We start from the raw sequence: 20655 nt of genomic DNA on the forward strand, positions 1-20655 counted from the left end.
GGGACCACACTCTATTCTTCCCCCACTTGTTCTCCTCAACCCGCGGTTTATCGTGATCGTATTTCTGTTTTATTAAACACTCTTCCACAACATTCTACTTGGCTGCGTAGCATTCTGTCATGTGGAGGTACCATGGTTTATGTATTCAATCTTGTTTGCTGGAACTTCTAGACTGACTCCTATATTTTGCCATTATGAAGAGTGCTGTCATAAAATTCTTATAACTGCATGTTAATGACTATCCATGACTCTTTCCTTAGGATACATTCCAAAAAATGGAATTACTGGGTTAAAGGATTTGTGCTTTTAAGACTTTTAGTGCATTTCATCACACTACATTCCAAAAAAGCCTCCCCAGAAATGTACAAAAGTACCTGTTTTTCTGCAACCAGAGAAACTACAATGCAGAGTTTTTGTAGTTTTGGGGGGAGTCAAGCTTATTTGGTATTTAAAAATTATAACTTTTTTAGTTTTAATTTGAAGTTACCCAATTTCTAGAGAGGTTAAATATTTTTGCTGCGTGTTGATTTGCCATTTGTGTTTATTCTCACATGCACTGACTCTAAGACCCTTTGTCCAGTGTTAAATTTGGGATGTTCATCTTTTCTTCTAGGCTTTTAAGAGCTCTCTCCATATTACGAATATTCAGCTCTGTCTGCCATACATGTAGAAGCGTACTCCTCAGCACATCATTCGCCTTTCCATTTTGTTTATGATATTTGTTGACTGGGACTGCATTACTGTCTGCTTGTTAGACGTCTTTTCTTATATGACTCAATGACATTTCAAACCTCACATATCCCAATTGAAATTCATTACTTTCCCCCACCCCAACCTGCTCCCCCTGCTGACTTGCTGATTTCTGTTAATGTCACCACAATTTTCCTAGTCATCCAGGCTTGAAATGTTGGAGTCATCTTTGATTCCAACTCCTCTTTTTTTCCCTACATGCCATCAGTTGCCAACTCCTGTGGATTCTATTTCTGCAGTTTTTCTGGCAGGCAGCCCCTCTAACACAACAGTAGTTCAGGGTCTCGTTATTTCTTGACCAGACTTTGAAAATAGCCTCCTAACTTCACACTTTGCCTCCCCACTCGCAGTCCCCCCTCTCTTCGTTTTTCCTCCTTGTCCTCTCCCGTACACACACTGCCACCACATAAATCTTCCTAAGGCAGAGCTCACACACACAACTCCCTAATTACAAACCGCCAACAGCTCCCTGTTGTCTTGTATTTAACTCCAACCTCTTAGCCTGGCCATGATTCCCTTCAACTGAATCTCCCACCATCTCAGCCGAGTGGCTCCCCAAACGGCTCACTGCTCCCCTTTACCTTTTTGCTCAGGCCATCCTCTCCTCCTAGAATTCCCTCCTATCGTCTCCAATTGTCCAAATCCATTCCTAAAGCTCCCCACCTACCCCACTGCCAGCTAGCCCAGTGTTTTCTGATTCTTTAAATTGAAGTGAATTCTCTCTCCTTTGAACCAGGGACAATTTGCTTGAGCTTCTCTTGTAAAGCAAACCTTATTCCATCATCTCTTGGAGCCCCCAAAGGCCTTATCCTCCTACTAGAAAGCAGAGGCCCTGGAAGGCACTGCTCCTAAACGTCCCTGTTTCTTGCACGGGACTGCACAGTGCCCGCTGCCACAGATGGTCAGTAGGCATTTGTGGGGTGAAAAACAGCACCCCAGGAGCTGAATGCCCCGGGACCATGGGCCACTGCTCTTTCCCAGCCCTCTCCCAGCCTATCCCAGGAGACAGACTCCCAGCACACCTGTCAACAGACGGGCAGCGTGCAAGCCCCCCTGCAGGACGCTGAGCTGGGCTGACAGCCTTCAGGACCAAGGACTGGGCCACAGTCACCCCTTCGTCCCCATGACCTGTGGTTATTGAGGTGAATGGCTCCCAGTCCATTCATCCCTCTGCCTCATGAATGCAATGTGTGGCTCACGGTAGACACTTTGTAAGTGGGCTGCTTGGGGCAGGAGTCTCAGGGAGCCTGATGGAAAAGGGACCTTGGAATCAGAGTTGAATGGCAGCTAAAGGGTGCAGAGGCCCCTGTGACCTTGGCCACACATGCTGCCTGGACCAGCTAGGACTTTTTCCTCTCCTTAATATATTTAAATAGAGTCAAGATTGGGGTCAGCTTCATGCACAGAGACTTCTTCAGCTTTAGAGGTGACTCTGCAGCCAGCATGGGAGTGTGCAATTGACACAGTCTATTTTTAGCCTCTGGGAGACCGTGACCAACATCCCAAGCCGAGGGTGGGCACACCTGCTGCATTCTAATGAGGCAGCCCCGATTGTCTCTGCCAGCCAGCCGGGATCTCGTCGACCTGAAATCTGATGTTGCTAAACTGGGAAGTCTGCTTATTTCCCAGAGGCTGTAGCCTAGATACACCGGGAAGATGGGACCATCACACTCTCCCCAGCTCACTCTCCCCCCAGCCCGGACACAGGGCAGGCTGTGCCCACAGCGTGATGGAAGGACAGAATCACTCGGATTTCTTGATCTTGCTCTGTCCTACGACCTCCCTGTTTTCTTTGCTGGAAAAGAAGTAGTAAGTCTGAGCTGACCTAACTCGCAGATGAGAAAACACAGAGCAGGGACATGTTTATGGGATCTGAATAATAATAAAGCGCTTACTATATGCCGGGCAGGGTTCTAAACTCTTTGTGTATATTAACTCATCCAAACTTTTTGACAACTCCCTCAGGAAGATTTTATTACGATCCTTGATTATAGAGGAGGAAACTGAGGCACAGTGATTTGCCAGCCAACAAGGAGCAGGGCTGCGTTTCAAAGCCAGGCAGCGTGACTGGGGTTTGAACTCTTGCACCGTGCCTTCTGCTTCTCGATATCTATTTTTAATTTTACTAGAGCCAGGAAAGGATCCAGGAACCCTGATTCTCAAGCCCAGAGGACCAATGGCTGGCTACTACTGCCTCTCTGTGTTTTAAATTCTGCTCCACTCTGAGGACTTGGCTGTGCTGTGTGCATCCAGGTGGCCTCCGCTCCAGGCAGAGGGGTCCTCTCCTGGTATAACTGTGCTTCTGCAGTGAGGTCTGAACTTCTGGGCCCCAGCAGCTCCCTGAGTTTTCATCCTTCTCCCTCCTCTTAGTCTGTGAGGAGGAGCCAGTCAGCGGTGGGCAGCAGCAGTGGGGTGCAGAGGTGGCCTGGCTGTGGGGTTGGGGGACACAGAAAGAGCAGTCACTGGTGGAGCAGGCAGGAGGTCAGCCATCAGGGTGGGTGTGCACAGTGCAGCGTGAACTTCTGCTGAATTTCAGAGTGAAACTGTGAATGAGAAACCAGGGGGCCAGACAGCAGGTGGGAGACAGCAGAACCTAAGCGCCCTGCGCTGGGGCGAGTGCTGCCTGCTGGCGGGAGGGCAGGCGCGGGCCTGATCTTCCGGAGGGTGCAGGTGGGACTCATTGCAGTTAACAAACACTTACTATGTGCCAGGCCCTTCTCGAAGCACTTTACAAATCCTAACTTGTGTAATCCTCAGGACAACTCTAGGGGATGGGACCATTTTATTCCCACTTTAGAGATGGGGGAACTGAAGTACCGAGGGGCTAGTAACTTTGCCCAAAGTCGTATAGCTAGTAAGTGGCAGAGCTGGGATTCAAGTCTTGGCAGAATGGCTCTGAAATCTGCACTCCAGCCACCATGCTCTGCGGTGCTCTGTGATGCAATGCTCTTCTATACATCTTTCCCTTTACCTCTAAAGGAAGGTATTATTGTCCCTATTTAACGAATATCGAAAGTGAGGCCTAGATCAGCTCAGGTCACCCAGCTAGTAAGAGATGGAACTGGATTACATCAGGTCTGTTTGGCTCCTCAGTAGCATGCCACCGCCCCACAAGTCACAGCGATCAAGCTGACTGCCAAGCTGAAGCCTGAAGGGGCCATCCACCCCTTCGGTGTGGCTGCTGTGGCTGATGGGAGTGGGGCTCAGGGAGGGGAGGGAGGGAGGTGCGACTGTCAGGGCAGGACCTGCTGCCGCTGTTAACACTACGCCCTTCTCTTCCCCTCAGGTGAGCAGTCTCCCCTCGCAGCCCCCGCAGCCCGTTGTCCCACCCAAGCCTGTGCAATGTGTCCATCACGTGTCCACTCAACCCAGCTGCCCAGGACGGGGCAAGATGTCCAAGCTGCTGAACCCGGAGGAGATGACCTCGAGAGATTATTACTTCGACTCCTACGCCCACTTTGGGATCCACGAGGTAAACCCTCCCGAGCTGGTGGCTGAACGGGATGAGCTTGGCCCTGCTGTGTCGTCACTGTTTGCTGAGGCAGCACAATGGGGTCGACTCTCTACTGTCATAAAGTGAGCTCTCCCAGTGGCTGTAGGCCCCAGACCCTTTCTCCATCCCATGGGCCCTACTGGGAGGGGGTCAGGGCCAAGCCTAGAGCAGGTAAGGAGGCGAAAGTGTGTGTCTGTGTGATTCTCAGCCAGAGAGCAAGGGGTGCTCGGGGTTTCTCTGTTTTATGGTCCAGCATCCGTGTCCCTTCCTGACCCTAAGCCCAAGTGGTCCAGGTGGGCCGGATGGCCTCGGTCCTTGCTCTCGGAGCTCAGATGCCTTGCAGCTAGAGTCCTGAGACTGAAAGGGCCTTCCAAAGGTCATGATATTGGGTCCTCAGGACCTGACCAGGGTCCCCTTGGGTTCATCCCGGACCAATGAGCACCTCCGGGGGGCAAGTGCAGCCAGCTTCCCGGGAAACCTGGCCCAGGTCTGACACCCTGACTGACTCTCAGGAAATTCTTATGTCTAAATGCTTGTCTCACGACAGAGCAGGGAAGATCCGTGTCCGCTGCAGAACAGAGCAGAGCTTCCCAACAAGAGGCTTCCTGCCTGTCGTGGGGACCCTTTTCCCTCCCCCACCCTTGTCGCCTCCAGCGTCCTCTCAAGCCACTCCAGACAGAAAACTAATTCCAAGGCAGTGCTCTCTCAGAGCTGGGCACTGGGCTAAGCACGTACGTGCATCGTTTCACTTAATCCTGCTAAGAAGCCGGGGAAGAAAATATTTCTCTTATCCCCTTACGGTATGAAGAAATATTGAGAAAGGAACAAAGGCCTGCTTGCTATGCCGATGCATTTCAGAAATGAGTCTCAAAGCTCCCCTTCCAATTAGACGCTCTGTAAACCCTCCCTGTGTGGAAGTGGTGACACTGCCGGCCAGAAGGGTGTTTAATAACGAGAGCCAGAGCTTTTCTGTTTGTTCGAGTGCTTACAACATGCTGCGTGATGTTCCAAGCATTTTATATTGCCGCTCAGTTATTCCTCAGCTCAACCTGATGAGGTTGGTATTATTATTTGCCCCGTTTTACAGATGAGGATGTTAGACCTTAAGAATAGGCCAACCTTCATTCATCCTTACTGGTTCTTTTGTGCGCAAGGTCACAAGCTGACAAATGCAGGAGCTAGAAATTACCTTCACATTTTGGGCCCGGGAGTGTCATTCCTAACCACCATGCCATGCAGCCTTTAAAACGGTCTTTCTTTCTTTCTGGAAACTTTGACTTTGTTCCTGCTGGTTCCTGTGCAGTTCCATGTGGAGACAGAGAGTGGAGCAGGGTCCCCCAGTTACGTCTAGACTCAGGGGCCTGGCCCACATGCCCCAGTGGGACTCGAGGTTTGCCCCCCGAGAGCTGCTCGCCACAGAAATGCGATAGGCCTGGGACCTGCAGGGCAGGGGGAGTGACCCTGGGCTCCATGTTGGGGGGCCTGGTCCGGGAGGGCCTGGGCAGGTGATCCTGCCACTCTTGGTGGCTCCAGTGCCACCCTGGGGCAGATGGGTGAGCTGTTGCGTCTTTCTTGATCCTGCTCCCATGGGGATAGGGGTGGGGATGATGCTTGGAGCCCTGTCCCACGCCTGGGAGAGGCTCTGGGAGGCAGAAAGGACTCCTCCAAGAGCTCCTCCTCCTCAAGAGCCTGCCTCCAATTAAAGGACATCTCCCTGTGACAGATTCTAACAGGCCTGTGGCTCTGGGCCGCTGTTGTAGGGCAGATTCCCAGGGAGAGAGCAGTTCCCAAAGTGCCTGCCCTTGGGCCTGCATGAAATCTCCCTGTTAGGAACCAACCGATCCTGATGCACCCCTTATGCCTACCCTTCTGCTCCACGGAGTCTCCTCCAACTGACCTCTCAAACCCCTCCCTCTGACTTGCTAGGTTCTGGCTGGGCCACACCTGTGGCCCCTAGGATGTGCTCTCCTGTGCTATTATTAATCTCTATATTTCCTTCACGACGTTCCTCAGTCTCTAACCCAGATACCTTGTCTGATTTGCAAAGGTCTGTTGACACGGCCACTAATCTCATCACTCAGGTGACGCCTGATCAGCACCACAGCCGGGCAGCCAGAGGGTATGATCTGCTCCGGGAGAAGACACCAAGGGCCACCAAATAAATCCTAGACCAGGTCCCTCAGGTTCACGTATTGATAGAAAAACCAAACTTGTCCATGCGCATATATAAACATAGTGCAGACTGAGCTAATAAACTTGGCGGAGAGGATCTGCAGGTCAGATCTGACGTTCTTTCCCTAGTAACCTGTCCTAGGATAGTTGTGGCAACCCTTTGCATCAGGAAGTACTTCTGATCACCTAGCTTAATTCCCTCCTGCTGCTGCTGCAGGCCACCCCAGATCCTGGCCTCCTGGGAACTGCATAGGTCTTTAACGTAGGGGCGGCTAGCTGGCCTTCCTTCACCCCTGAGCTTTCCCTCCATCCTGTTCGGTCTCTAAGATCATCTGGTCTGAAAGAAGGTAGGGGGCACGTGGACGGACTCTTAACATTGTTCTTTGCAGAGAGAGGGCCTGCAGTTCTGGTTATCAAGCCCCAGGGATCTCCATTCCGTGCCAGACGGCTCGCGCCGATGCCTTTGCTCCTCGGTCTGGACAAGACCCATGTCTCACCATCCGGAGCCGAGCTGGCCATTTGGCAGTCTTCTCCCATCGCTAACAAGATGCTCACACGGGCAGGCAGCAGTCCCGCCAGCGTGCTGATTAATAGTAATCAGCAAGTGCTCAGGAAACACGGCACGGGATGGATGGGGTGTGAGCAGCCTGGAAATAGAAACAAGAAGTGCCAAGTTTGGGTGAGGGGACTGGAGGAGGTGATTCTGGATACTTTGCTACTTCCATCCCGTGGGCCAACCCAGAGATGACTGTCCTCAGCCTCCGGAGGGCGGGGGCTGCGGAGAGGAGGACTATGGTATTCTGTCCCAGGGCCTCTGAGAAGAATGGGATCTTGAACAGGAGCAGAAGTGACAGATGTGTGCTTGCGGAGGCCTCCGCTCAGGGGCGAGGGAACCAGCTCCACAACCTCCCAGGTCCCAGCTCTGAGTTCTCAGCGTCTTTGACAGTTGGCCCCAGGTTTGGGGCCTCAGCCACCAGAAGAATGCCTGCCAGTGGGGCTGTGTTCCCAGACCCCGAGGCCTGGGCGCCAATCCCACTCCTGGCCAGCTCTCTTCTTTTGACAATCTTGCCGCAGGTTCTTTTGAAATAGATTCTTCAAGGCCTCGTTTCCCAGCAATTCGTTAATGTGCTGTCATGTGTTTAAAAGGCAGGGAGGCTGGGGGTGAAGGCATCCGCAGCTGGGGTCTAGGATTGTTTTCAACGAAGAGTGGTGTGCTCTAGTCTGAAGTGTCTGGAGACTTCTTTGGGCTCTTCTCTCCCAGGGAGGATCAAAGCCGGGGGGGAGGAGGGGAGAGAGCCTTTTCTTTTGGCAGGCCAAGCGGGGGCAGTCGCAACCTCTCTTCCCCCGGAACTTGTACCTTCGGACCTAACTCCTGTGGTCTGGAGCCTCAGGGAAGGGACGAAGGGGCCAAAGGAGTGACAAGGGCAATGGATTCGGTGGAGACCACTGGGGAAGCTCCCTTCGGCAGCAGCAGGACCTGCAGAGGCCCCGGGGTGCATATGGCTGCGACTGAGAGATCCCCGAAGCTCGGGTCGTCACTTGGCCTTTGTTCCCTGCTCACCCTCAGGGACTTCCTCGCATGGATGAAATGGGTCCTAGTTGTCACAGAGCCAGAGCTAACCCTTCCGTAACACAGTGTTTATCGAATCATCACAGCACCCCTATGAAGTAGGGGCTGTTATCACCCCATTTTCCAGATGGGGAAATGGAGACGACACAGCAAGCTGAATGATGTGCTGGCTCAGAGAGCTCAAGAGCATTGGAGCCGTGACTTGAAGAAATCTAGGTGGATAAATTTCTAAAACTGATACAAAACAGCAACCCTCGGTGTTGATTTGTTCAAGCAATGAAACCACATCTGAAATAGCCACTGCGGTTGGAATCACTACCTGATTATGTTTATGATAATCCACAGCCATTCTCCAAGATCTGCCTTTGTCTCCTGCGCAGGCCAACGGGCCGCTTGAATGGGGCGGTGGGTCTCCTGGACTAATGGGTCTCCCGGAATTAGTATCGGCTCAGAGCCAGTGTCCAATAATCTTCAGAAACCTGTTTGGTTTCCTTTCTCCAATGCAGTCACACTGGTGAATGGTTGAGGTCCTCTTGGAGAAGACTGCGAGAAAGATTAACAGTATATATATTTGGCTCCATAACATAATTTTTCCTCCTGGGACATGGCCTTTCCTTCATTCGAGGGCTTCTGGGCCTGTAAACTGGCTTAAGTCTGGGAGTCGATTGAGGGACCTTGACTCTCTGTTTTGGTGATTCAAGCAGACTTCTGTTCACTAGACCTATAACTTTTCAGCTTAAACAGATCAAGTAAGAATTTAATATGCTTCCCGTCCATTTCCTTTCTCGAGACTCCACGACCAACTGGTCAACCCCGTAGGTCTTTGTGAGTCAGGCTATTCTGAATACTGCTTTGGCTCCCATGTCCTTTACAGTAACCATGCCCACCTAATCTTTGGTGATTAGGTGTTGCAATTTGAGCCCTGCCACCCCAGCATCCCAGTTTGATATCATTCCCATTGCCTTTGAGGGTCTCAGTTTGATGGTAGCAGTTGCCGCTGTAATTTCTGACCTATAGAGAAGAGCAACCAGAGAGCTCTTCAAGGACGCTGGACTCTCCTCGCAAGCTTATGTCTCACAGCTGTGGTGGAAGGTCTGATCTCTGACGTTGGTGAGTCGGACTCTCGTGACAAATGTACTCTAACATTCCAGTCTCCCCAGGCGTTGGCATACCTTCCTCTCAGCATACCAAGGAAGTTCTGACGTTTTATCTTCATTTACTGTGGGCTAACTTTGGGTCCATGTTTCAGTCAACCAATCAAACCAACCGTTAGAGGCATTCCAAGCCCCTGGAGCGAAAACAGGGAATCCAAGATCTCTGCTTAGTGGTTGTAAATCAATAAACTTGGCCTGATCCAACTTTATATTCCTCCCATCTTGATCTCACACCCCTAACATACATTCCCTTACACATTCCCCAGGTTTCAATCCATTTAAACGGGAAATTTCATGCAGTTCTTTTGGTGTGTATCATACTTCCTCATCAGTCACAATTTGTACCTCACCCTTTGGGGCTTGATTTGGTGTTGACTCTAGTTATAGGAATGGCAGCGAAAAGGTTGGTGAGGGCAGGGCCTGGGGAGAATCAGCAGTGCCTTGCAAGAAGTACCTCACGGGAGGCCCGTGTGATTCTTCGGGGAAAGGAGAACTAACTCCCTCCACCGGCAAAGGAGATTCTGTGTAATTTAGGGACTTTCGGTCCCAGCTTCATCAGAATTTGCCCATATGTTCCTGTTCCAATTTTCAGGATCCCAGTCCTTCCATAGACTGGACTTTAACAAAAGAGAACCTGTAAACATGGGAATTCCATTTGGACGATAATTCAGGCACTTGCAGGATTAGACTTTGGGCTTGGTTTTCAGAAATCTTGGCCCTGCACCTACAGGAAATAAGGTTTTCTCTTTTTTTTTTTCCCCAAAGAAGTCATAGAAGCTTTTGGGTGCTCTATGCAGACCTTGAGCTGGCAATTTTTAAATCCCTGTGCTCATCATTTTTTTCCTCCAAGTTTTCTAGCACAGTTAGTAGCAACCAACCAACCCACCCATCCCATTATGCTCCTTATATTGATTAAAATGTTCTAAGGTAGCAAATACTTGGTCATTCAGAGTCTTGTCCTCTATAGGTACTTTATCACAGGTATCTAAAGCTGAAATCTGAGTGGCTCCTTTGCCATTTCATGCTATTGACTACCAGTGCCCTTTTTCCAATGGCAATAGAGTCATTAGTGCCTTTAAAACTCAGAACCAGTTCAGAGAACACATCCTTAGATTCTGTTCCTCAGGAGCTATTCTTGGTACCAAATTCTGTATCAGCCAGGGTTCAACAATGGAAGCAGATCCAGTGGGAGATACATGTGTGAATTTATTGCAGGGATGCAAGGAGTTGGCCTGTGCAATTGTGTAAGGCTGTTGTCTTCATGTGTGATGCTGGAGCTCGAAGTCCACAGGCCAGGTAGAAAAGGAAAATGGATGTTAAAGCAGGGGAGATCAGGAGCAGCCAGAACCCATAAGCACAAGCTTGAACCCTATGAGGACAGGTTGAAACACATGTCCATTCTATTGCCTTTGACCTTGCTGGCAAGCATATCCTGTAGAGGCTGGGGTGTTTCACCATGGAGCCAGGCCCACACACACGTGGCCCAGGAGTCAGAGAAACTGCAGGGGAAGGCAGAGCGATTGCAGGCCCAGTGGCTGCTTCATGCCAATGAGGTGAATCAACAAGTCAGCAATGACATGTGTGCGCTACAAAATCGTTCCTATCTCCTTCGTACCCTCTAAATCTTGCAAGAGTCTCCTTTGTGACACCCTAACTGGAAACATAGTAAAAAAATAATTCCACGAAATGTAGCTCAGCCTGCCAGGGTGACATGTTACAAACTCTTGCACATGTGTGCACAGAGCTTCAAAAACATGAAGCAAAATCTACAGAACTAGAGGGAGAAAAATACAAATCCCCAACCGTAGCTAACATTTTTTTAAAAGCTTCTTTCTGGTTATTGATAGAGTGAAAATACAAAAAAATCAGTAAGGGTGTAGAAAATTTGAATAATTTTCTGGCGTAATCAAACAACCTGACCTACTTGGCCTATGTAGAACATTGCATCCCCAAGCTACAGAAGACAGAATACAAATATCGAATACAGAATACAGAATGGGTTTTTGGTCATAATGGAATTAAATAGAAACCAAAAGCAATAAATTATCTAGAAAATCTCCAAATACTTGGAAATTAAGCACCACTGAGATCAAGGTCAGACAGGAGATTAGAAAATATTCCAAACTGAATGATAGTGAAAACACAATGCTATGGACTGAATGTTTGTGAGCCCCCAAATTCATTTGTTGAAATCCTAACCCCCAAGGTGATGATATTAGGAGGTGGGGCCTTTGCCAGGTAGTTAGGTCCTGAGGGTGGGGCCCTCATGAATGGGATTAGTGTCCTTCTAAGAAGAGACATGAGGCTAGCTCCTTCACTCAGCTCTCCACCACGTGCGGATACAAGGAGACAACGGCCATCTGCAAACCAGGCAGGAGGTCCTCACCAGACACTGGATTTTCGGGCACCTTGATCTTGGACTTCAAGCCTCCAGAACTGTGAGAAATAAATGTTGTTTTTTGAGCCACCCAGTCTATGGCATTCTGTTATAGCAGCCTGAACTGACTAAGACACGTGATGTATGAAAATCTGTGGGATACAGTGAAAGCAATCTTTAGAGGAAAATTTGTAGCTTTATGTGTTTATTAGACAAAAACAAAGGTACAAAATCAGTGATCAAGGCTTCCACCTCATAAAGTAGAGAAAGAAGAGTGAATAAAAACCAGGTAAGTTGAAGGAAGGAAATAATAAAGATGAGAGCAGAAATCAAACATTAAAGAAAACCGACAAAGCCAAAATTTGGTTTTTGAAAAGATTAATTAAATTTATAACACCTAGCTAGACTGATCAAGAAAAAAATCAGGGAAAACACAAATTATGATATCATAAATGAAGACAAAGTCATCATTACACATCATATAGACCCTCAATAGGTAATTAGAGTATATTACGACAATGTTATGCCTATAAATTTGACCTTTTAGCTGAAACGGATAAATTCCTTAGAAAAATGCCTGTCAAAACTGATGTAAGAATGCACAGAAAACTAAAATTGCCCTCTATCAAATAAAGTGAATTCCTAATTTAAAATCTTCCCACAAAAAGGACTCCAGGCCCACATGGCTTTACTGGTGATTTATATGAAGTATTTAAGGAAGAAAAACACCAATCTCACACAAACCTTTTTCAGAAAATGTATGAGGAGATTATACTTCCTAACTTATGTGGTGGGCTCAGCATAACTGATTACCAGAGAAGATAAGAGAAAATTATAGAACCCTCATAAATATAGACAAAAATTTACAGCAAGATATTAACAAATAAAATTCAGCAATATTTAAAAAGATAACACAACATGATAAAGTGTTGGTTCAACATTTGAAACCAATCTATGGAGTTTAACACATTAAAAGAATAAAGGAGAGAAGTCATATACCATCTCAATAAACGTAGGAAAAGCATGAGACAGAATTCAACACCAATTCATGATAAAAACTCTCAGCAAATTAGAAATAGAAAATAACCTTTCTGGTCCGATAAAAGACGTTTTTGGAAAGCCCACAGCTGAGATTATACCCAATGGTGACATTTATACATCATCGGAACAAAGGAAGGAAGCCTTCCTCTCCAGTTCTATTCATGGTTTCACTGGATGTCCATCCTTGCCAGTGCAACAGTGCAAGAGGAAAGAACAAGAGATAAAAGGCACACAGATAGGAAAAAAGAAGTGAAATTGTCTTCATTCACAAGTGGCAAGATTTTTTATATAGAAAAACAAAGGAATCTACAAAAAATCCTACTAGAATTAGTGTGCAAGCAAGGCTGCAAAACATAAAGTCAATATACTATGCTAACACAAAACTGTTGGAAAATGAAATTTTAAAAATGTCAAATACAGTACAATAATACAACAGTTAAGAACAAGTTTAATGAAAGAAGTACAAGACCTCTATATTGAAATCTATAGGAACACTGCAGACAGAAATGAAACAGACCTAAATAAAAGGAGAGCTGTATCACTGTTCTTGGACTGTAAGACTCAATAATTAACTAAGATGTCAACTTTCCCCCAGTGGATCTGTAGATTCAACGCAATTCCAATCAACTCCAGGAGGCTATTCTGTCTCAATTAACAAACTGATTCTGAAATGTATATGGAAATGCAAAGGATCTAGAAAATCCAAAATAATCTTGTAGCGAAAGGATTAAGTTGAACTACTTCATTTCAAAGTTAATATAAAGCCACAGTAATCGAGTCAGTGTTGAATTGGTATATTGATGGAACAGATCAGAGGCATGTGCTGTCAATTGATTTTTGACACAAGTGGCAAGGTGATGGAAACAAAGAGAAGATTGTTCCAGAGGATTTCCTCCATGTAATTCAGTGGGGGGAAATGAACCATGTCACTGAACCATCTATTTGCATGAAAAAAATGAACTCACATCCCTAGTTTACACCATATACAAAAATAAATTTGACGTGGATCATAAACCTAAAAGTAAAAGCCATAGCTATAAAACTTCTTCAAGAAAACACAGGAGAATATCTTTGTGACCTTGGGGTAGACAAAGATTAAGCAGGACACAAAAAATTCTAATCAGAAAAGAACAAACTGAAAAATTGGTCTTTATCAAAATTACAAACTGCTTTTCCAAAGACAATATTAAGAAAATGAAAAGGCAAATCACAGATTTGGAGAAGATATTCACAATATGTATAGCTGACAAAGGATTTGTTTCCAGAATACATATACTCCTACAATTCAGTAAGGAAAGGGCAGCTAGCCCAAGGAAAATATGGACGAAAGACTTGGACAGACACGTCACGAAAGAAGATATATATGACTATCCAATAAACACATAAAAGAAGTATCTTCACCAACAGCGTCAGAGATATGCAATTAAAACTGCAACGAGATACGAGTTCAGAGCCACTGGGAGACTAAAATTAAAAAGACTGATAAGACTAAATGGCTGGCATGTGAGGCAACTTGAACTCTCCCATACATTGCTGGGGGGATAATCAAATGGCACAACTATTCTGAAAAATCATTTGGTAATTTCTAGTGAAATTAAACACCTACCCTAAGACGCAGCAAACCCACTTCTAGGTATTTACTCAAGGGAAATGAAAACATATCCTCAAAATTACTTGTACGAGAATGTTTGTAGCAGCTTTATTCATGACAACCCAAATATCCATCAACAAGAGAATGGATCAATACATCGTGGTACTTCCATACTATGGAATACTGGTCAACTACAACAATAACAATGGCAGCAACAGGAAAAGGAACACACGCTGGATACAGTCAATAAAACGAATGAATCTCGAAAACCTCACGTTGAGCAAAAGAAGCCAGACACAAAAGTGTACATACTGTGTGATTCAATTCATATCAGTTCTAGAACCGGCAGAAGGAAGCTTTGGTGATAGAAATTAGATCCTTGGTTGTCTGGAGTTGGGGTGAGGATTAATGTACATGGGTGAAAGCCTGTCTGGGGTAATGGAAATGTTCTGTATCTCGATTTTGGGGGTGGCTACACAGGTGTACATTTGTCAAAGCTCTTACACCTAACCATACATTTTAAAATCTGTGCTTTGTTGTATGCAACTTGTACTAAAAAGTTATACTAAAAAAACCCCAATACTAGCCAGGCCCGTGGCCTAGTGGTTAAGTTCAGGTGCTCTGCTTCGGTGGCCTAGGTTCGTGGGTTCGGATCCTGGATGTGGACATATACCACTTGTCAGCCATGCTGAGGCAGGCATCCTCAAGGTGGAAGAAAATTGGCACAGATGATAGCTCAGGGCGAATCTTCCTCAGAAAAAAAAAAATCCCAACGCTGTTGGTGATAAATTAGAGTGTTTGCCGAACCTTGAGCGGATGGAGATCCTGCCTCAGCACAGTACAGAGATTAATCGTGCGCTCCTCAGGCTGGAGACGGTGTGAACGGGTAATCTACCTTCTCTCTTAAAAGCACTTAAATAACAATGGATAAAGGAACATGTTTTCTATTATTAAAAACAAGTACACATGTCAAAACCCCCCAAATCTCCTTTAGTAACCTGTTCGATGACAGTTCCTTCACCGTGGCAGAAGGTCTGCCTCAGGTCTAACTTGCAGCTCTCATGCTGCGTCGTGCAGATCTTTCCTTTCGTCCTTTGGTAAATCGCACCTTTCCCAGGTCTGGACGTAAGTTTCTCCTGTGATAGGAGAGCGCAATCTTTCTTGGGCAGTTTTAAGTCTGGAGTTTGTAACTGTGCAGGTAGCCCCTGGTCCAGCTGCCCCACAATACTCTTCTGAGGCTCTTCCTAGTGACGTCATCGAGAGCTTTGAAGAATTTGGTGGGTGCATGACCCCGGGGCACTCCCAGGTGCCTCGAGTGTGTTGACACTCCCTCTCCTTTCCTTCCACTCAGGAGATGCTGAAGGACGAGGTGCGGACGCTCACTTACCGGAACTCCATGTACCACAACAAGCACGTGTTCAAGGACAAAGTGGTGCTGGACGTTGGGAGTGGTACCGGGATCCTCTCCATGTTTGCTGCCAAAGCGGGGGCCAAGAAGGTGTTCGGGGTGAGCACGGCACTCCCTCCCTCACGCTGGCCTCTGCAGAGCCAGCCCCTGCCCTCTGCCCTCTGCCCTCTCCGGCCCTTCCTATGAGCACAGACCCTGGTCCAAATCCTTGCTGGGCTCACACTCTTGAGAAGAAAATCAAGTGTGATTCTTGGGGTGGGGCAAGCCCCCACGGCTCCCTGTCACATGGGCATTGCTCCTGGCTCCTTGCCCTGGCAGCCGCTGACATTTGTGGAGGATTTTTGACTTTTCAGAATCCATTCTGGTGTCGTCATTACCTCACAGGGCTTGGTCCCACTGTCAGCGTGAGAGGCAGTGTGGTGTGGTTCCACGTGTGAGCTCTGGTTTGAATCTCCGCTCTTCCACTCACGAGCGGTGTGACCGCGGACAGCTCACTTCTCTGTGCCGCACTTCACCCATCTATAAAATGGGCATAGTGACAGTGCCTTGCCCATGGGGTGATTGTGAGGAGTAACTGAGTTTAATACGTAGGGAAAGTGCTTAGAACAGTGCTTGGCATATGACAAAGGCTCAGGGTTTATTAGCATATTTGGGATGGGGCCCTAGGAGATAATAACAGGAAAATCTCCTTCGTTGGTTATTTAAAGGGCAAGTTGGTGGACTGAAATTCTCCTGCTCTGGCTGCTGCAGCCTCTCCCGCTAGAGGAGAAGGCTGACCCTCTGGGAAACCTCTCAGCCTGATGACCAGGGGCTGGGAGTGTCAGGAGCTGGGAAGAACCTGTGAGAAAGAAGAGTTGTGAGCTGCTGGCGGACATTTGAGAAATGCAGTGGATCCAGGGCTGGAAAATAGGAATTAACCTTGATCAAAATGAAAGGCATCCTGGAATCAAGCTTGGAGCATGTGCACAGGGCAGCCCATGTGCAGAGGCCCATGGGAAGCCGAGTACCCTCCAGTGGGGTTTCACTCTCCATGACTCAGTTGGGGCATCCTGTAGCCTGTCCTGAGAGCCCCAGGCCCCGGGGTGGCTGGAGCCCTCCAAATCCTCTTGGCTCCAGCCTCAGAGGCTCCAGCAGGGGCAGCGTTTGCCCTCCACGTCTGGCAGGGAAAGCACTTGGGCCTTGGCTGTACAGGGTCTTCTGGAAACCTGGGCTGTCCTCAGGGCCCCTCTGGCATAGCTGTGACCAGAGAGGCCATGAACTCAGGCACATGCTGAGGGTACGGGGCCAATCCCGATGCCCAAGGTCAGGTCCTGTCCTCATCACCGCACTGCCCCTCCCCACCGTCCGGCTTTCCTTCACAAGGCTCTCCTCACCAGGATGGAGGCCTCTGGCAAGAGACAGACTCCACTTCCAATGAGGCCACAGAGCCTCAGGGCTGGACTTGGGACCACCTGGTGAGCCCGAGCCTTCTCTCCCAGTACTATCTCTGAGGCCCTGTCCCTGTTCCATCTTGGCTGGGGGGACGTGAGTAGCTGAGGGCTGAGAAGGAAAGGCAGGGCTGCCCATCACTGGTTTCCAAGTCGCCGGGGGCTCCAGCCAGGGAGCTGTCAGGAGGCTCCCGCTCCGCGCCTTCCAGCTGTGGGGACGCGACCCCATCTGTCTGCTCCCGCTCTCTTGCTGTAACAGCTCTTTTATGAACAGCTCTGCCACGCTTAGCTGGGCTTCTTTCCTGGTGGGATGGCTCACGTCACATTTTCTCCTGTTCCAGGTTCCCCGCCACCCACTGCTCCTCTCAAGAGAGGTCGATGGGAGGGCAGGAGAGAGAGAGAAGAAAGAGGGAGGGAGGGAGGGAGGGAGAATGAGGGAATTGACTTGGACAGAAATGGAGACAGGGAAACAGAGAGAGACAGACAGACATGGAGAGAAAGAAAGACTCAGAGCAAAGCTAGAGTGATGGGAGAGAGATCAACAAAAGAAGAAAGAAAACAAAGCAGAAAGTACAAAAGAAACAAGTGGAGAAAGTGAAGCGAGAATGAGAGAAGAGGGAGAAAAGGAAAAGTAGAACATGGCAGGAAGAAAAAGAGGAAAGAAATGCTAAGGCATTCTCACGCCGTGGCCTGCCTGCTTTCAGGGGATGTGCGCTGCTCATTTAATCCCCACAACAACCCCGTGAAACCAGGACTTACTTAGGAGGAAACTGAGGCATGCCTAGAAAGGGGCAGAGGCCAGCTGCCTGGCTCCAGATCCCATGTCCATCATGGCTAAACTCAGCAGCCCCTTGCAGACGGCAGGGAGGGGGAAGAATTGGAGAGAAAGAGGGACCTGCAGACCACGGGATGGAGGCCACAGGACCTTTCCACAGCCCAGGAAAGGGCTGGTGCTGCTGGGATCTGAGCCCCAGCCAGGGTCTGCCTTCTCTTCTGGAGGGACCCCACAGGTGCCCTCACCCATCCAGAGGCTTTGATAGAGGCGGTCAGCAACCCCCTCAGTGCCCCTATGCAAATACTCCCCCCAAGGCGCTGGGGCAGTCTGAGGTGGGCCGAAGGGTGGAGGTGAGGGCAGCCTTAGTGCGGGCCGGCCTCGGTAGGGGGCCAGCTAAGGAGTGAGAACAGCTCCTGGCAGCTGCCCCTCTCTTCCCAGGGCCCTGGGCCCTCCCCCGGCCTCCCCCGGCCTCCACTCCCGGGCTGGGGCTTGTCTCCTGCTATTCCCACATGGTCCAGCCCTCAGCTGAGGTCAACCGACTTCTCAAACGACTTGGCCCTCTGCTGAGGAGATTTTCGGGAGGCTGGAGAGACTTCTAGATTTAAAAGAATCAGTTCTCTCAAGGGTGGAGACTGCAGAAGGGGTGAGAGTTCATGCATGTGTGTTGGGGGAAGGATCTCAAGCCTGGCCTGAGGCATTTTCCAGATGGCCCCTGTCCTGCAATGCGCCCCATTTAACCAGGGAGGGTGGGCTGCGGAGCTCTGGCCGCGGCTCTGCCTTCCCCCATCCTCTCCTGGGAGGCCAGCGGCTGTGCAGCCTCGGCCGGTTCTCCGCTCAGAGCCTGGGCCTCTGCCACAGAGCAGCGCCGGGGGTCAGTCTCCCGCCGAGGCAGACCGTTTAGTGGGAGAGCCGCTGCCTGCAAGCCGGGAGGGCTGTGTTTTAGTTTCTAATCTGCCGCAAAGCAGCTGCCCGGCTGTGGGCAAGTCGCTGTACCCCTCTAGGCTCCTCCGTCCGTGAAATTGCTGTTGGACCTGCTGCAACTTTTTGACGCCTTGCTCCTTTGTTCTGTGCCCTTTCCAGATTGAATGCTCCAGTATTTCTGACTACTCAGAGAAGATCGTTAAGGCCAACCACCTGGACAACAGTGAGGCGTGCCTCCGTGGCTTCCCCGTGGGGGGTGAGGGGCTGGCACTCCCTTGTTTGGGTGGCACGGACTGACAGGAGAGGGAAGAGAGAGGAACACTTGGCCTTGGGGAGGTGGAGCCCAGCTGAGGCCTGGTTAGCAGGACTGTGGCCATGGGGTTCTGAGGTTCCCAATCCCTGCCATGTCAGCCAAGGGCACATTTGTCCCAGCTCAGCCTCCAGTGAGCCCAGCTTGTGAGTAACTCCTTAATTCCATGCCCACTGCTTGGTCCCAGCTGCAGGCCATCTTTTGAGTTTGCACGATGGCAGCTCCTCCTCCTCCTCCTCTTCTCTCTCCACAACCTCCAGCCCTACCTCTCCTGCCACCCACCCAGCGGCATCCGAGCAGACCTCTGCCTTTGGAGAAATGCGGGCCTCTACTGCCCAGAGGCCCTGTTGCTTACGGGGCTGTCTTGGCGATTGGGTTGCTCTGTGGGGTGGGACCTTCTTCAAGCTGGAGTCTGATCATGCAGAGCCGTGTGTTCGCTTTGCTCCTCCCCTCCCTCCTTTCCCGCGCACTGCAGCCCCCCAGCACCCTCTCTGCAGCCCATCCTGAACGAACTCACGCCCGCGGGTGTCCTGATTAGGAGACCTCCTGTATCTGTCACCAGTTGGTGGGATGAGGTTCGGTCCCCAGGCCCTGTGCTGAGTGGGGCCAGACCAGGGGGAGTTTCTAAACTAGGAAAACAAGGTTGGACTTTTTTCTAAGGATGATGGAAGCCTTTTGGATAATTTTAAGCACAAGAGGAGCATTCTCTATGAAGAATGGGTTGGAACGGGTTACAGGCAGGAGCACGTAGGCAGAGACATCTTAAGAGGATAGTTCAGTGCTCCAGGGAGATGTGAGGTCAAGCATTTACCTTTTGGAGGTCAAGTAGAGGAGAAGGTGCTAGCAAACAGGCCGAGAGGATATACTCAGTGAGCTGGAGGACATTCAGGAGAGAGGAGGAGCAGGAAGCCGAGGGAGGGAGGAAGTGGTCAGCTCAGGGGATGCTGGGAGATCAAGGCATAAGCACAGAGCAGGGACTACTGAATTCGGCCACATGGAGGTTACTGGTGTTCTTAACAAGAGCAGACTCAAGTATAGGATTGGGGACAGAAGCCCAGTCAGAGCGGGTTAAGGAGAGATCGTGGAGTGAGGACTATAAGTAACTCTTCTTGTGGTAAGCAGAAAAACGGACCAGGCCCTGCAGGGGCATGTGGGGTCAAGGAAGGGAGCTGGTGTTTCTTAAGGATTTTGTTGTTAGTGCCGTCAAGTCGATCTGACTCCTAGGGACCCTGAGTACAACAGCAGAACCTGCCCGGTCTTCTTGCGCCATCCTCTCACCTTCCAGCGCTCTATCAGACAATGCTCCGCTGCTATTCAAGTGGTTTTCACGGCCGATTTTCTCAGAAATGGGTGGCCAGGTCCTCTTTCCTAGTCTGTGTAGTCTGGAAGCTCTGCTGAGACCTGTCCACCATGGGTGACCCTGCTGGTATTTGAAATCCCGGTGGCATAGCTTTCAGCATCACAGCAGCACATAGCCGCCACAGTATGACAACCGAGAGGTGGGTGGTGTGGTTCCCTGCCTGGGAAATGAACCTGGGCGGCTGCTGTGAGAGCACAAAATCTTAACCACTAGACCACCAGGGCTGGCTTTTTTTAGCGATTGGAGATATGAAAACACGTGTATATGATGCAATGGTCCAGTAGAGATTGGAAAATTGCAGATTCA

The 20655-nt window shown here is 49.3% G+C and overlaps 1 protein-coding gene across 4 annotated transcripts in view; it reads left to right on the forward strand.

Moving 5' to 3' along the window:
* The window catches only part of PRMT8 (protein arginine methyltransferase 8), an 89434-nt gene that overhangs the window by 32160 nt on the left and 36619 nt on the right, over positions 1-20655 (forward strand). For 2 of the 4 annotated variants that reach the window (XM_070618937.1, XM_070618940.1), the window contains exons 2-4: positions 4037-4222; positions 15500-15655; positions 18839-18902. In XM_070618937.1, coding sequence (XP_070475038.1) covers positions 4037-4222; positions 15500-15655; positions 18839-18902 — 406 coding nt within the window. Of the gene's footprint in view, positions 1-4036; positions 4223-15499; positions 15656-18838; positions 18936-20655 lie in introns of all 4 variants that reach the window. The other 2 variants (XM_070618938.1, XM_070618939.1) reach the window with 1 other exon arrangement.

Source organism: Equus przewalskii, chromosome 5, assembly GCF_037783145.1.
Source record: "Equus przewalskii isolate Varuska chromosome 5, EquPr2, whole genome shotgun sequence".
Taxonomy (NCBI): domain Eukaryota; kingdom Metazoa; phylum Chordata; class Mammalia; order Perissodactyla; family Equidae; genus Equus; species Equus przewalskii.